The 18,552-nt window shown below is 34.6% G+C and overlaps 1 protein-coding gene across 1 annotated transcript in view; it reads right to left on the bottom strand.

The window, feature by feature from the left end:
• Positions 1 to 18,552, bottom strand: part of DCC (DCC netrin 1 receptor) — a 987,982-nt gene that overhangs the window by 499,337 nt on the left and 470,093 nt on the right. The window contains exons 3-4 of the mRNA XM_045528069.1: positions 13,147 to 13,431; positions 70 to 220 (exon numbers count right to left, since the gene is read on the bottom strand). Of these exons, the coding sequence (XP_045384025.1) occupies positions 70 to 220; positions 13,147 to 13,431 (436 nt within the window). The remainder of the gene's footprint in view (positions 1 to 69; positions 221 to 13,146; positions 13,432 to 18,552) is intronic.

The raw sequence follows: 18,552 nt of genomic DNA, 5'->3' as shown, positions 1-18,552 counted from the left end.
GTACTTATATCAAATTAGAGAGAGATAAACAGTAGCATATACTTCACAAAAGTCTTAAACGTAGAATACCTGAGTTGGATGACTTCCTCTCCCCGTAACCAGGTAAAGCTCGGCGGAGGATAACCAGAAACACAACACTCAAGGACTGCATCTTTCCCTTCAATGGCTACTACATTGGATGGTCTTTGCAGAAAATACAGCTGCCTCTGTAGCCCTGGATCTATGGGGAAATAAACACAAGATCACATATTTTATGAAAAAAAATATTGCGAAGATAAATGATATAGCTGGAACCATTTCTTTTTCCTTCGCAAGACACAAGATGACAGAAAGAAAGAAAAATAGAAAGATGCCAATGAAACTTATGAATAAAATCCTAAAAAGAGGTTTTCCATCCCCAGTTTCTAGGATTATGATATTAGAATATTCTTAGCTATTGATGACATCCTGGTATAAAGCAAAGAGCATAAACTTGAGAGTACAAGTCACTCATGGGCTAGAGGCTTTGTTTACTTAACAGTATTAGAGAACAAGACAGTATTATCAGTAACTTTTCTAATTAAATGTTATCCAAAATTTTTTGGTATGTTCTCTTTGCCCACCACTCAAATCTATTCTACTTTCTTCTGCTTTGTTTATTGCATCTGTGGCTTAGGAAATAAGATAAACATACTAGAATTGTATTCAATAGTATGTAGGTACTGAGGATTAGAATATTCAGGTACTGAGAGAGAATATCTGCTTTCTTTGGAAAGTAAGTTACATTTGTATAACTAAAGTTTATTTGTTTTATAACAAGTATGGCTGTGGATAAGCTTTTTGCTTATTTTTAATTTTTTAACAACATTCTAAAGAGTGAATTTGCTCCTAGACCTGAGATCTGGGTGAATGCAGTGCTCTGTATCCTACTTTATCTGATGCATTTACTAGTCTATATATCCAGCTTATTCATTTTTACTAGCAGGTAATGGAAACCATGTCTATACACAACCTATGAAGCCTTTTGATTCAACCTTAGAACTCATTTGATCCAAAGTTACTAGAAGTGTATCAGGTGGAATAAGCAAAAAACTTTACAATTCATAATGTCCTGAACACAGCACAGGGTTCACTTTTCAGGAAAGCCCCCTCAGAGTGAAGAGCTTCTCCTCCTGTTGTATAAATTCCACTCGTAATGCCTGGGGTCACTCCAGCACCAGTCTTAGGGTTAGATAAAACTGAAGATTTTCCCACCCTTGGAAATATCCTCTGATTTGATCTGTTGACTAAAATTCTATCACTCAAAGTTTATTTGTTTAAGATAAGATACTGTGTTTTCAGATCCCCATTAAAATCCACACCCCTTAGATAGGTTTAATTAGGGCTGTTTTCAACCTAATGCATGAAATGGAATAAGCCTGTAATTCGTCATTTTGCTAATTGAGAGCAAAATCCTGATGCAAAGAAAAGGAGGCAATGGAATCTAAAAAACTAGGCTTGGGATGAATGGAAAATTGCTGAGATTATATCCAACTGGGCCATAACATGGGCGGCTGGTGATCAGAGAGGAAGTGAGGTGGGGGGCAATTTGGGACACATTATAACGCTGTCTTTAATCTTTCCTGGTCTGACTCAACTACACACAGGTGTATCATAGGGTAATAAAAGAACACCAATTCTCAAGCTAAGAGTTGGGATAGTAATTGTTATTTTAAGTATTCTTTGTGTGGACAAAGAGAAATTCACATTTTCTCAGTCTTCCCACATCTGTCTGGTTGTTCCATTAATAAAAATAAATACTCTTCACAATGAAAATGCTGAAAGCATTTTCCGAATGTGTAATCCTTATTATACCAATACTGTAGAGAAATGTCTCAAAACTTGAAAATTGCTGTTGGTATGTTTCCTTTTCTTCTTGAAAGTGACTTTTTAAATCCAACAAAACTGGTCTGAAAGATAATGCTGTTTAAAAATAAATTTCCTGAAATGGACAAGTTCCCAAAATGTGCATTTACAAATAGCTCTCTTTATGATAAAGGCCCATCCATTCAATGCTTCACTTTAACCACCTGCCCCTCAGCAGACATGTATCCAACACATACAGTACACAATTCTATTCCATAACTATCAGTGAAAAACATTCAGTGAGATCTACTTAACTTCATCTTCCAACTGAAAGAAAATTTACCTGGGACCTATATATAATGCTATTTATTTGCACAAGAGAGGGATGACATTTCAACACAAAGTACTATACTTTCTTTTATCAGAAAATCAAATTATGTAATACAAAAAGGTTATTTTTTAAAACATTTTATTTTTTAATGTTCATTTACCAAAAAAAAAAAAAAAATGAAAAGATAGTTCAGAGAGTTCCCATATATCAGGTCTCCACCTCCTGTGATGCAGTTTCCCCTGTTCTAAACATCTTACATTAATGTGGTATATTTGTGATAATTAATAAACTAATATTTATAATTATTAACTAAAGACCATAGTTTACGTGAAGGTTAACTGTTTTTTTATAACTTTATAGGTTTTGACAAATTAATGTTATGTATCCACATTACAGTACAATATAGAATAATTTCACCACCTTAAAAATCCCAAGCTTTACCTATTCATTTCTCTCACGTTACCCCTACCTCAAACTCCACTGATATTTTACTATTTCTATAGCTGTGCCTTTTCCAGAATGTCGTATCACTGAAATCATACAGTATTGTAGCCTTTTCAGACTGGCTTTTTTCACTCAGTAATATACATTTAAGATTCTTCTATGTGTTTTTGTGGCTTGATTGCTCATTTATTTTTATTGCTGGATAATAATCCATTATCCAGATATACCACAGTTTATTTATCTATTCACGTATTGAAGAACACCTTGGTGGCTTCTAGTTTTAGGTGATTATGAACAAATCTGCTATAAACATCCAAATGTAGATTTCCATCTAAATATAAATTTTCTAACTTATTTGAGTAAATACTTTAGAGTGCAATTGCTAGATCATATGGTAAAATTATGTTTAGCTTTGTAAGAAACTGCCAAACTGTGGCAGCCCTGCCAAGGGCTGTATAATTTTTCATTTCCACCAGCAATGAATAAGAGTTTCTGTTACTCCACAACCTTGTCAGCATTTGCTGTTGTCATATTTTAGATTTTAGCCACTCTAATAGGTGGATAAAGATGTATATTTGTTTTAAGTTGCAATTCCCTAATGACATGTGATGTGCACATTTTATATGCTTACTTTATACAAAGAAGACTTTTTACTTTATACAAAGACAACTTTTGTATGTCTTCTTTGATGAGGTGTCTGTTAAGATCTTTTTTCTGTATTTTATTGGTTTGTTTTCTTATCATTGAGTTGCAAGAGATTATAGTGTATTTTAGGTTCAAGTCCTTGATCAGATTTGTGTTTTGCAAATGTTTTTTCAGCCTTTGGTTTGTTTTTTCACTCTTAACATTGTCTTTCACGGAATGCAATATTTTAACTTTAGTAAAGTTCAATTTATCAATTTCTCCTTTCATGGATAATTTTTTTTTAAGTATTATGTCTAAAGATGCACTGCCAAACCCAGGATTACCTAGGTTTTTCTTTGTTATCTCCTAGAATTTTATAATTTTGTTTTTTACAATTAGGTTAATTATTTGTGAACCAACCTTTGTCAAAGGTGTAAGATTTGTGTCTAAATAGAATTATAGGTAGTTTTTATTTTCATCTTTGGATTTTTCTGTGTTTTCTAAAGGTTTTTAAACAACATACAGTATTTTTAGAGTGAAAAGATTTTCTAAACTCTAGTATTGCAAAGTGTATAGTGTTGCAAATTGTACAATTGTACATGGAACAAAAAATTAGATAAGTTATAATTTAGAACTTTAAATTTGGCACACATTTAAAAGCAAATGAAAAATTTTCCTTTAAGCTCTACAATAGTATAGATGACAAAAGTTCTGGGTGGTATGAACTTGAGATTCTAGGCTGTGACTCTTGTTAACTAAATTGATTTTATCAGAACTGTGATGGAATTAGTAATTACTGGTAAGAAAACACTTGTGTTCTCACTATATGGGCACTTACTATTCAGATCCTAATAGAACATGAAGATATTTTTCCAGGAATTAAATGAGCCTAGTACAATTACAGGAAAGGGCATCAGAATACAATGTTTGTAATGTTCTATTTCATAAACTGGGTGATGGGTTCACACACAGTCATTTTCCTTTTATTCTTTAAACTGTATATACATTTCATATACTTTTATTCAATATATATGTATAACATTTTAAAATAAAACTGGGAGGAAAATACAAGTGTGAATCCTTGAAAAGATATCTGGCAATGTATTTACAATCAAACCAACAAAAAGTGGTTTTCCTAATGTCAAATTTTGGTATTAAAAACTACAAAAACAGATCTCTTTAATGTGATGCTCATGGAAGTGAATGCATAAAAATATGCAGCTGTTTTTCTAAATTGATTAAAAGAAGTCAAGATTTGCCCAAACTAAAACCCAGTTTTGTGTTTCCCTATTGGAAAGAAAATGTTTGCCTGCTTATTTGACCCAGTCTGTTTGTTATCCTGGTGTCAGTACAGCTAATCCTCCCAGAGAGCAAAAGGATAGTATGTAAATAAAGGAGAAAACAGTCATTATAGTGATACTGATCTCAGACTACACAGATTGCCTTAATGCGTAGAACCACCATATGGCAATATGTTGCCTCTGCTATTCTTTCCTTTCTTTCTTTCTTCTTAACTGGTTTTAAATGGAAATTTTGGCCTACTTTAGCTTAATGTTTATCTAAGTTGGAGAGGACTGATCTATAATCATTAGGAAAAAGAAAAATAATATAGATAGAGGATTTCAAACTGTTGGGTCTCAGGAACCATCTTTACCCTTACAAATTATTAACGACACCAAAGAGCTTTTGTTCATGCAGGTTATAGCTATAAATATTTTCCGTAGTAAAAATCAAAACACATATTTTAAAAAATATATTTATTGTTTATTCACATTTTTACCAAAGATATTTCTTTCAAAAAATGTATTTTCCAAAATAAAAATATTAGTGAGAATAGTCATTCTTTTCATTTTGTAAATTTCTCCTTTATAAAAGGAGAGGTTTTCATGAGTGGTTTAATAATAATTAAAAAAAAAAAACCTAGATTGTTATTGTTACTTTCTGCATTCACATTGTTCTGATTGTTTTCATGTAATTCAACTAAAAAAAACCATATCTGACCTCAAACAGATACCTAATTGGAAAAGGGAGGCATAGTTTGACAGCCTTCTCAAATAATTGTAGATATTATCCTTGAACACTATACCAAAACTCAGTAAGAAGTTTCTTGAAAATTAGTTGTACCGTGGAAGCCGACAACTTACCGATAAACATCCCGTGCTACATTATATGAATACCCATTGATCTCTCTTGTACTTCAAATAGATCTTTTACCCATGCATGATTTTGTCACATCAGTCACTGGTCATTTGAAATGATACATTGCATTAGACAGATCTTCCAAATGTTGACACATTAACAGAGTATCAAAAAGTCTCACTGGTTACTATCACCACCAATCCTATCAGAAAGGTCTTTTAAAAAGTTTAGAAGCTGTCAAGCTTCGGGTTGCAGATACAGACTTTGTAAATTTCTAATTTTAATTTAAGAACTTGAATTTCATCCTTGCCTTGGCAGCAAATATTATTTTCCTTGAAATGATTGGCTTACTTCATCCATTTTTGAGAAAATTTCTAACAAGTACCCAAGTCTGAATAACTATAGTTTTGCTCTTGATTGTTCTTTCTAGCAAAAATGGTGTTCCATGGTGGGAGTGGTGGGGAAGGATGGTAACTAGTTCAGCTAGAAACTCAAATGACCACAGAAATGTTTACTGTGCAAAACCTATTGTACTTTGATTTTCTTCATGTGTATTTTCTATTTTCACATTCAGAATACTAAAAAGATATGTACTTAATGATTGAGTCTTAATAAAATTAATAATTTTCACAGTTTCATCAAGAACACTTTAAGTCAACACGGTGAAAAACACAAGCTATATTAGTATTATTATTAAAGTAAGTTTGACTTCACAGATCCCCTGAAAGTATCTCAAAAAATCCCAAAAGTCCATGGACTATATTTTGAGAACTGATACAGACACAGTCTCAACAAATGAGTCATTCTTCTGAAATACTCAAGAAGCCCATTTCCTCTCAACATAGAAATAGTTTTGCATCTTTCAAGTAGAAATCGATAAATTCAATATATTTCTTCTTTCTTCCCATCCCCTTCTCCCTCCTTTACTTCCTCCTCCTCCTCCTTCTCTTCTTTCCAAATTGGGAGGTAGCAGAAAACTTAACTATGTTCAAACACTATCTTTCAGCAATAATTTATTCAAAGTCAAGGTACATCTTGGATCATACAACCTAATACATTTACCTATAGTTAACATATTCAAAAACAAACAACTATCATAAGGCCCTGTGCCCTAAAGAGGCATGGGGAAGGTATACTAGTGAAATTGGAGAAGAATATTTCCTTTTCACATGCTTTTTGTTTTTTAAAAAGAAATTATTAGACATTACAATGATCAAATTAATTGAATCTATGAAGCCGGCTGGGGGCTAGATTTCACTCTCCTCATTCACAGATGGCCCCAAATGCTTTGGAGGGCCACATAATTTTGTCTTCCCTTATGGTAGATGACTAGGTTGAGTGTATAAATTATCCAACCTAGGATACTTTTTAGACTGAAAGGAAATGCTCTGAATACTTATTTTAGGACCCTGGGTGTGACTTGGACTATCCCAAGTAGCGTGGACTGCATGCTTACCCTGTGATGATGACAACCTTCTTGTAATGGGGCCATTCTCCTAAACTATGATTTAGGAACCTCAGCACTAAATTTGTGAACCTCAGTACTAAGCAGCACTGAATCTAAAGACTAACTGAGGCATACAGAAATTAAATTATGGACTGTTGACATCTGTGTCACAGCAAGAAAAAAACAGCTGTTTTCACAACCTAATAACTGTCTTCCTCAAAATAACCAGTAGTTGCTTTTAATTTTTATGCTTTCTGAATACAAAGACCTTTTTTCTCATTGTGTACTCCTTGGTTGTCTTTATTAAATTCTTTCCTCAGTGGAATATTAAACATTTTTCCAATTGGAAATGAAAGGGCACTGCAGGCTACCTAGGGTAGTCTCTTTGATTTCTTCCCAGGCATAAGACTTACAAATTAATTTAACTTCACAGAGCTAGTTTGCTCTGTTGTCTGCACCCTCAATTTCAAGCTAACACCATCCCCCATCTACTTATATTTTAGGCAATTCAGCAGGTACCATGTGTCTTCAAATACCAGTAGGCACTGTAATATGTGCCATGAGTTAAAAATTCCATGAAACTCCTTCTAACTTTGTGAATGATTTTTATTGAAAAAACAGCCTAATCCAAACTGATGACAGGAATCAGAATTTATTTAATAAAAAAAAAATGAAAAATTCCGTTTGGCTGTAAGCCAAGGAACTTTGGACGTGGAAAAGGAAGCCATTTCTCAGGAGCTATTATTCACCACGCTACAATTCTATTATTTTTCTTCCTATTTACACCCATTTGGTACTAAAAATGACATTCCCTATCTGCAAATATACCTACATCTGTTCATATTTCCTCTTTCTTTCTCCATGTACACACACACATTGCTATTTGCAGTTAGAGTTTGGCAGACGAAAGGAGAGTATCTATTCTTATCACTGGGCGTATGGCTATAGCCCTTCTGTCTCACAAGCAAATTTTGAGTCTATCAGCTTCATTTTTGTAGCAAGTCTGAAAAAAGTGTTTTTTTCTCATTTTTAATTTTTTTTAAATATTGCAGCTGACAGTAGAATCCCAGAAAACAAATGTTGCCATTATGAGGTGTCAAAGTTAGTTTAGAGAATCCAAAATTGTTTGTAATTTATATGTATGCATAAAGCAGTATTTAAAACTTTCCAGAGAAGTAATGAGTTTTTGACTCTGGCTCCTGTTTTTGATAATCAGTATCAAAATATTTGGATTATTTCCTATATAGGCAATGTTGAATCAATGAAGATATGCTCATAATTTTTGACTAAATATCCTTTTTTATGCTCCAAAAATAAATCGATGTCAAACAAGACTGAAGAAGGAAGCAAGCTCTATAGATACTGTCACTATTTTTTGTGACTTTTGCTTCATAGGTTATAAGTTTGGCTTTCACACACCCTTAGAGAAGTCTTCTTATTTATATGGGAGGGGTCACAAAAGATTGCCTGACCCTTCAGTCTACCCACCCAGGGCTGCAAAATGCCGTATTTCAAGTAAATGCAAAATCAATCCCATGTTGGACATAATAGACATAATGACAACGTCTCTCCTTTCCAAAAAATATTCATGCCTCTCTGTGTAAGACAATCCCAAGTATATCAGTTTTGTCTTTGACTTTATGGAAAAGAGTAATCTTTCAGGGAATGGCAGCTAAGAGGAGATTATAATGTTACATATAATATTATATTTAGTGTATGTTATGTATTAATATATATCTATAATAATATAATATGTAGCATAATATCTAACATAACTCAAGGTCAAGGATAAAAATAGAAAAAAATACTAGTGAATGTGGTGAGAAAGAAATCATTGGTCACTTCAGAGTAATAGGCATGGCAAGAAAAACGTGATGGGTTCCCCTATTATCTTGATTTTCATCTTGAAACCCTCAGCTTTGTTGATGTCCCCAATAATAGCACTTTTTTATGTAATACTATCCATTGCTCAAAAACATTCAAGGACTCCCAACCATCAGTAAGGTTAAGTAGAACAGAGTCTAAATTCCTAGTCATGGGATTCCAAACTCTCCATTCCAGTGAGTTCAACTTCTCATTTCAGATTTATCATCTACTGGAATCATTCTACAACCAATTCTCCTCTTGGAAAAGTAATTATCTATAAAGACTCCAAATTTTCCACCTAGAATTGATTTATTCTTTGTTTGCATTCATTTGAACTAGTTATATTTACCTGAATTTACCCTTCCCTGCCTTATGTTAGTCACACGGCTACATGAATTAACTACCTAACTTGATAATAACTTTAAAAAGCAAAGAATGTATCTCTTTGTTATCCCCTGTAGGTCATTATCCTGTAGAAATTACAAAAATAGATTATAGTAGCATTTATTTTGAAATACAAGTAACACTTAATAAAACTAAAATGTTTAATGCATCATGGAGTTAGTAATAAACTCTTAGTGATGAATGAAAGTCTCAAACTATTGATTTCCAAACTAAAAACAGAATTTTTCCTTTTAAACAAAATGAATTTTGAGATGGTTTCTGTTATTTCGACAAAAGTAACAATTACAGAGAAAAATCATCCAAAATATGCTTTAGACCGATGTCTTTCATTAAAAGCCAATGCTTCTAATTATATAGATATTTAGTTTAGATCTATACAGGGCCCAGAGTCATCAAATTATAGTTAATGAATGAACAACAGATTGAATTGCCAATTGATCAATTCAATAAGGCCATTAAGAAAACTAAAATCAGAAAACGAAGTGCATGGGCTAGTTATTTTAGTCAACCTAGGACCCCAAGCAGATTTATAATTCTGCAATTCAGTCTCCTGCTTGGCACTCAGATGTGATGAGACATGGATGAAGTGAACCTGACAACCACAATTCCCCTTCAATCCATCATATATTCTCCATCACATCTGATATGACATTTTAAAACATCTCACCTCTTACTTAGTGTTTGTTATTGATATTTCAAAAAAAAAAAAAATCCTTCGTAACAGTTTACTACTAGCTCACTCTGTTTACAATGTATAACTTCTCAAAATTAAAAATTCAATTTGTCTTAAAATATTCAACAGTTACTAATTAGTTACAATTACTTACTAATTTTCCTACTTATGAATGAAACAATAATTCTTTTAATCTGGAAAGATAAAATGTTACAGAAAAATCTCTTTTAAAAATCTGTAATTTATTTTAAACACAATAACACCCCTTTTCCACTGCCAGTGTTAGTGAAAAGTGCCACTAACTGGCTTTTGTCGGGGCCTGGATTTCATGTCTTCCCTCGTAAGCCACATCTGATCTGTTTCCAAGACCTGTTCTCAATATCTCCCCAACCATCTTCATTTCTGAATGCCTTCTGATACAGCCTTAGCAACAGCTGTTAGTTAATTCTCCCCACAATTAATGCCATGGTATTCCACCTTGTCTTCCTACCCAGTTTACCTCTCTTCCTTCCAGCTTGTCCCCCTCTGTCATTTCCTGTGCCCTATGAGCCAAACAGAATATATGCAGTTCCCCTGAAAAGCATTTGATCTCTCTATATTCTTTGTTCACACTGCTCTTATTTCCTGGTATATACTTCCCTTTGCCTCCCTACTACTTGTTCTTCTAGATTGGCGCATTGGTATTTCTCTTTTATGCAGGGCAATAGTACTCTGTTTTCTTATTTCTTAAAGCAAGTAGATAAACCTATTTGCTTTATCTATTTCCTTCACCGGACTATAAGCTATTTGAGAGCATAAACTTCCAACATTTCATTCCTGGCAACCAATAAGATGCCAAGTATATGATTCATTCAAAAGTTCATTGAATAAATATTTATTTAATGATAAATTGAAAATGATGAGAGACAGTACTCTCTAACTACTGTTTGCTAAAAATATAAATTTTATTTATCTGCTAATTGGTGATATTATGCACCTGATATATAAAAGGGATGACTTGAAATATGTTTTACATAGAATTGAATAAGTACACTAAATTAATTATTATTTAGAACTTGATAACTTGCTATAAACACATATGTAGAAATTCAAACACTCTCTGGATGAATTGTGATATACACAAGTGCTGGAAAAAGTTGCAAAACATCACATTAGCATTTATGTTTCAAACTAAAGCAAGAAATAATTTTATCAGTCAACATGGTACTTTAGTGAATATGGAAAAATATATATCTTTCAGAGTTCTAACCACTCTGATACAATTTTTAATGTTCCTAAGTCATGCTAATGATGTGATGAGTTTCCATTTTAATTAACTCTATCTTTCCCAATTAGAGTTAGGATAGAGAATAGGTAATATATGTATTTAATTTATGACTGCCTCAAAATGGTACTTACAGAAAGTAGAAATCAATTCAGAAACGATTAGCATGATTTTAAAAATCAGAGAATGGTAAGTGGTAACTAACAGAAGTTAGGATTTACCATTCATTCATTCCTTTATTCTCTCACTCTTGTATTTATTGTGGATCTGTGTATTTGACCTATCAACTAACTTACAAACTTTAAGACAAATGGGGCCAACACATCTTCCTTCAGCAGGTCCTTTAGGTCGTCAATAGAATATGAGACAGGCTTAATCAAGTATGACAATAACCTGTATGTGTGTGTATTACCTCAGCTCATCACTCCTTTATGAAGTTTGTATTTGAATTCATGAAACTCAGGTAGAAGTCCTCAATAGATGTAATGTCTTTGTAAAAAAAAAAAAAAAAATAGTTTCCATTCAAGTAAGAAATGCCCACACACTTCCATGGTACAATATATTCTCAATTTACGCCAAATGAACAATACGAAATTTGATTTTAGATAAATCTCCATGGATTACAATGCACATGTTTTATAAGGTGAACAAATAAACATAAATGGCAACTTGATGATTATGTTTCTCTGCCTTTCAAGATGCTCCATTTCAGATTTAATACTTGATTAGTCCAGCTTGATTCCTTAATACCACTGGAAAAGAGACCTCTCTGTCATATGAAGATAATCAAACATATTCTTGCCAATTTTCTATGTGGCGTACTTTGGCTTCCTATGTGATACACTGAATAGATGCATTATTAATGATATGTGTATATGAATATTTCAAATTCATGTGAATGCAATGGATGCCTAAAAAAACGTATGTATGTGTTCAGAATAAATGCTACCTTTGCATGTCACTTCCTGGTGGGTGAAATATATCAGTGTTGCCTGTGGTTACTGACACATTTAAGTCAGTATCCCTGTGACTAACGGAGGAGAGAATACACAAAAGAGATTTTAGAGGCATCCTTATTAAAGCACCTGGAAACTCCATCAAATTGCCAGTTTGCTTTTAGAATGAGTTAGGAACGTTACTGTCTGCAGAGCTGAATGAAGTACTTGTGATAACTACTCACAGTAAGAGTGAAGAGACAGGAGCCAACCAGGCTTTGATAAGCAATCGGTCCCAATTACTCACAAGAGAGTCTAAGTAAGCCTTAACAATTGAGACTTAGATATTACATAGATATCCAATAGTAGCAGTTATTAGAAGAAAAGACATCTTAGGGAACATCCATCCAATCCAATTTCTGCTTAGGAGAGGACAGTGAAATCAGAGTCTTCGAGATTTGCCAAAGAGAAAGAAAAAGATGAAGAGAAACAACTTTCCTTATCATAATATTAATCATAATACAAATCATAATAAGTATTTATTGTAATTACCTGTATGTCTGTGTTCACCCAGAGCTCAAGCAACCCTCCTCCTGCCTCAGCCTCCAGAATAACTGGGCCTACTGTTGTGTGCCACCATGCCCAGCTATTCTTTTATTTTTTTATTTTTTGTAGAGATAGGGTCTCACTGTGTTGCCCAGGCTGGTCTTCAACTCCTGATTTCAAGCAATCCTCCTGCCTGAGCCTCACAAGTCACTGGGATTACAGGTATGTGCCACCACACCCGGCTGGGAAGATTCTTAACTTTACTAATCCTTCATTCTTTAAAAATGGGGATAATAATAACTACCTCTTAGAGTGTTATTAGAAGAAAATGAAATAATGCATAAGAAATGCTTCACAATGAGCCTTGTACAAAGAAGCACTCACTAAATATTAAGAATGAATAAATCAGTACAAATTTAAGGTGAGGTAACTCTTTATCCGGAAACTTCAATGACAAGACGTGGAAAAATAGGAACAGCTTTGGCACACCCTCATCTAATGCCCAGCAAGAAAGAAAAATAATAGAAAACAAATCCCAATGAACAATACGGAACTTACAACAATTACAAATATTAGTTAAAGAAAAAAATAATGTTCAAACTATCCCAGAGAATATCATTCTGAAGAGAATAAAGACGACTGCAATACCTGATAATATCCTGACTTCTGCTTCATTTCCTATTCTTGAGCTGGCGGGATTCCTAGCCGAGCAGCGATAAATTCCCATGTCCCCTGGTTGAAGTCGGCTGATCTGCAATGCTCCGGAGGGCAAGATCACCACTCGGGAGTCGCCAGGGGTGGGAGTCAGGTCTTGCTGGTTCTTCTGCCAGTGTATTGTTGGCATGGGCTCCCCAATGACTTCGCACTTGAGTAGCACTGTGTCTCCCATGAAGGCTGTGACAGAGTCTGTCTGGGAAAGGAACCTCAGTGGTCCTAGGAGAAAAACAAAGGAGGAAGGATAGGTAAGTCTTTCCGATGAAGCGTAATAGTTTCCAATAAAAATAATCACACCTTATAGTCTTTATAGAAATTCCATTCTACAAGGTATTTTCTCCAATCTTTTCTTACTTGCTAATTCCTTTTTATCACATTGTCTGGTGCTACAGTAGGTTATGTGGATAAAAATGATGAAGATCTTGACACTCATCTCTAAGAAGCTTGCTGCTTTGTTGGTATTGGTTAATAAAACTACTGGAAAAACAAACAGAGGAGATAGGATCATCCTAATAGTACAGATGAGGAAACTGAGGCTCAAAGAAGTGAAATTCCACACTCAAGGTCCCATGGTTTTTCTGTAGCAATCCTGCAAATGGGAACTTGTTCTCCTGGATCCTTGTCCTAATGGGTAGAATTCCTGTTACCCAACTTTGGGCAAAGGATTATGAAGTCATGGCAATTCATGAGGGACTGGTCATACTGCATAACCTATATCAGTTTCAAGAAGGACGGGTGGTATTAACTACCAATTATAGTAACAAAGAACAATCTTTTATACATAAGTACGTGTTCATCAGCATTTGCCAGGCATGGTTGTGGTGTAGTGAAAAAGTCCTAAGGTTGGAATTAGAATAGTTTCTGTTTCTAGTCTGGTTGGGCCACCTACTATGTATGAGTCCTTTGGTAACTTGTATTTCTTTGGCCTATAAAGTAGAATAATAGCTAATTCACATGGCCACTATGATATCCATATGAAGTAACTTGAAAATGACATATTCTTGTAAATAATTAAGTAAACACAGGGAAAAAAGAAACAAAAATAAGCTGGCCATTACTAAGTGTAACCCTCATGAGAGAGAAGCCTTGTCTACCATGATATTGTACACGAGAGGGGTAGAAGATATTTTGATTCTGCTCTCTTGAACCCTCTTTTATAAAAAACTGGATAATTGTGATCCTGACCATGGAAACCATTTGTTTTGTTTTTTAAATGATTGCAAAGAAACATTTGTATGAATTATGCTATCATTGATAGGTAGTTGACAATTTTATTTTCTAGAGCTAATTCAACTAAATAATTTTAATTCTTTATTCATATGCTCTACTCATCACATTTACATTCTGGTATTTCTATTTTCATTTTAATCATACTGGAATTATTGTATGTACATTTCACAGTAAAATCTGACTCATTCATCAGTTTGGGGTTCATGTCAAGTTTTACTGATCGTATTTTATGTTACTAAGATTTTAATTTTATAGAGTTATTTTAATTAAGTCAACATTTCCCAGGTCCAGGGTTAAATTTTGTCAAGAAGTTTTGATTTTTCCGTTAATATTTAGAGCCAATAACAAATTCTACTGAGCTCAGTTTTAACCACTGTTAGTTTTAATTTAGCCCTATTAATTCTCATAATCCTAATTTCCCCTATGATTTGATAAAGATTTTGCCGGGACAAAGGGCAAAGGCAAAATGGCCTGGGTCAAACATCATAATATGAGAGACAATAAGAAATGCTACACAGAAGTCTCCTTCCCTAAGTGAAGGTGGAATTTCATGTCTCTTTCAGACATTAGAGTTTTTGAGCTACAAAAGAATTGAATCCACAAAATATGAAGTTACATAGGTATAAGCTGCTAAAGGATATCACTTACAGCTATCCCCACATAAACAGATCTCCAATCCTAGAGATGCAATATTAAATTTGTTCTTTGATAAGAATGATTAATGCTAGACCATGTAGAAACATTAATATTGATGCAAACATTAATGTATCAATTGAAATTTATCCCATAACATGTAAGTACTAAAATTACTCATCTGATTCCTAAAGCTAAGGCTCTGGAATCTGGATCTATAAAGCTACCCGGGTCAACACTACAAATGCATCTATAGGGGGCGCCAGCCACTTGCCTAATTCCATCATTCTCCTTTAGTTATCACAAGAACTAATCTGTAACTGCGCTGGATCTACCAGTGGGTGAAGAGCAAAAGGAATCAGTTAACTTGTGCCCTGGCTCATCTCTCCGAGTCCAATTTCCAGGCTGTTTGAAGTGTGTAATTTTGAGTCTATTCAAAAGAAGAAGAAGTACATTAATCTACTGCTGATCGGCTTGGGTATGGATTTGAAACATACACTTAGACAGAGAATGGTTTATATATACTACACAAAACAAATCCAAGAAGTAGTGGTAGATGTTGTGAAGCTTGGGTGGGGCAATGGGTCCAAACAAATTTCTTCTTCTTTTACTTAATAGTTTTCTTTTTGGTCTTCATCTCTAGCGTTTTATTTTGTACTTAAGGAAACATAGTCAGAAATAATTTTTCCATATACACAAGTTGTATATTTTATACATATAGATAAAATATTTTTGGTAAATTGGTAAGACATCTGAATACTTTTATATATTCAGATTTATAGTTACGTGTTAAGTTATACTCGTTACATTTGAAATATCTACTAGACATCAGACTGTGATATTCAAAAATGCACTTGCAAGTAAGTTTTAGAACACAGAAAAAATACAGAAAGTAATTCAAATTGATACACAACAATTGGTTTCCTATGTAAACTTCATCTACCTGGAAGAATCATATACAAGGCATGAGATTGCATATTAACATAATTAGGTTTAATGGAATTGGCTACTATTCTGCACGCTTATTCCGTATGTACGCTTTGGTGATTTCAGATCTTATGTAAACAGAGGTCAGAACTGCATCCTATTTAAAAGTTAACAAAGCAATGTTTGGAAATTTCAAATACTTGATTATTTGTCATAGTGGGAAGTTATAAACATGATTTGTAGCCTTTTCTTTTTGTCTCTAAAAAGGAAGTGGTACACATCAAAAAAGGAGTTCTAAGTTTACAAGGCTCTATTTGGCTTAAATTAATGCTCCCAATATTGTGCTACATTTTAACACTTACATCTCATGGTGGTGTAACAAACCAGCAACAGTATTAAAAGAAGAAGAAGTTATAGGCTATCAACTCAGCACTATATTTTTGAGACATGCATATGAGCATATAGTAATGAACATCAAACTCACTATAAGTCTGAAATAGTCTGTTTTCAGAAGAGTCATTTAATGCTCTAGTGTAATACTAGTGATTCCCAAGCTTCATTCATAAGGAGATGCAGGTATAATTTTAACTAGATCCCTGTGCAGAATAGTTATCTGCTCACCAAGAGCCTGTTCATGGAAAAATCCTGGTTCAGACTTGTTAGACCATAGCTGATCTACTCCAATTGTAGCAGGAATGGTCTTATTGCCTCTATTCTTTTTTCACTCAAATCCATTACAAACATGGCCAAAACAACAGTGATCCTAAATCAATCACTAAAGTTTTTGCTTCACTCAGGAAAATCTGAGGTTCCCCAAATTGTGTGGTATCATAACAGCACCAGACCAATCTGGATCAACTTTTATGTAACGAAGTTGTGAGTTGTTTTTCAGTTGTCATGAGCCCCAGGTTAAAGGGGGTAACATGAGCATACCCAGATGAATCAAAGGTGCTTCCATAGGTAGAACTTAATTGCACAGACTGGACTGAGGAGCAAGGACTGGATTAAGAAGTGGACACCACATAGCAGGATCCAAGATCCTATGTGAGCAAGCAATAGTGTTAGCACATGGCAGGACCCAGTGACAGCATGCTTCCCGGCACCAGACCATCCCAGGATTCCATCCAACCACTTCTCATTACCCTCTGACTAGAAAACCAATCCATCCAGTTTGTTCAATGACACAGTGCTTTGGGAATCATCCCTAGTGTGATCCTGACTTGTGCCAAGTATTAATATCCTCTTCCTATCACCAACTACCAACTTGGCTGTGTCTATTTACTGATACCTGCCAAGGGAAAGAACCTCTCTGTTTTGGAGGTAACAGTATTATCTTAAACTCCAAATTGTGGCCAAAGGGTTGTGTTTTTGTTTTTGTTTTAAAATACATACCCAGGCATCTATCACAATGTGCCTTCCAGGTTGAAGAAGCTCAGGAAATTTCACCCCGAAATAAGAATTTTTTCCCTCTGCATTGAAAACAAGGATGATGCTGGATCTTTTCTGGGTTACAGACTGGGGCAATATTGCAGTCAAACCCTAGTGTTTGACTCCAAAGTCAAACATTCTTGCACTCTTCGATGATGCTGACACTAACCCTCATGATGTCAACAATTGTCAAATCACCGAATGTTAGGGAAGGTTCACAAGCCAGGTCTGTGCAACTTGGGCTAGTTCACTTGCTCCCACTGTTAAGTTGCCAAACACTAAAGATTGTATATGGACAGAGCAAATGTCTGGACTGACTTGGTTAAGTGACAAAACTAAGCCCTATAACGTCTAGAACAAGATCGATGACCTTTAATATGAAATATTTTGTAAGCTGTTCTGTTTGCATAGACTGGCAGGAACACACAGACACTGGAGTTGTGGAAGTGCCAATGAGGAAGAAGAGGCACAGCAAACTCCAGACTGGGAGGTCACAGGTTCCAACCTGACCCTATCTGTAAATAACACGGGTCTTTTTATTGTGTTTGGTGATCAAGTATACAAGTGGTTCCCACCGAGCTGGTCAGGACACTATGAACCCGATTATCTGACACTGTTACCAGGTATTCCACTTTAAATGCCATCCAAATTACAAACTTAGGCTCTTTTGTTCATAAAGTGGTACCAAGCAAACATACTGGATGTGGTATTATTAAAAATCCACTTGTATATCACACTTCTAAGTTCTTTTTGGTGCTCGGGGCTCTGCCCGACATTTGGAACTCATGAGACTGAAACAGTTTTGAGTCACTCCATGGTCATAGCAACCATACATGCATCAGAAGCACTTCCGTTAGATGTCAACAGCTTTGTCTCTGTTGTATTTGAAAACTGCTGGGTCCTGGATGCCCTGACAGCCCACAAAGGAAGAGCTTGAGTGATTATTGGTGAAAATGCTTGCCACTCAGGATGAGTAGAGACTGTGATCTACACTTTTTAAACGATAAGATAAATATGCTCCATCAGATGAATGAAGACCTATTTCCAAGAATGGGAGACTGGTTTAATGGGGAGTGGGGAAATCTGTTTACATCTGTTCTTTTCTGCTTATTTATTCTCATT

The sequence above is a fragment of the Lemur catta genome, chromosome 16 (genome assembly GCF_020740605.2).
Source record: "Lemur catta isolate mLemCat1 chromosome 16, mLemCat1.pri, whole genome shotgun sequence".
Taxonomy (NCBI): Eukaryota; Metazoa; Chordata; class Mammalia; order Primates; family Lemuridae; genus Lemur; species Lemur catta.
This window is presented reverse-complemented; position numbering and strand designations above follow the sequence as displayed.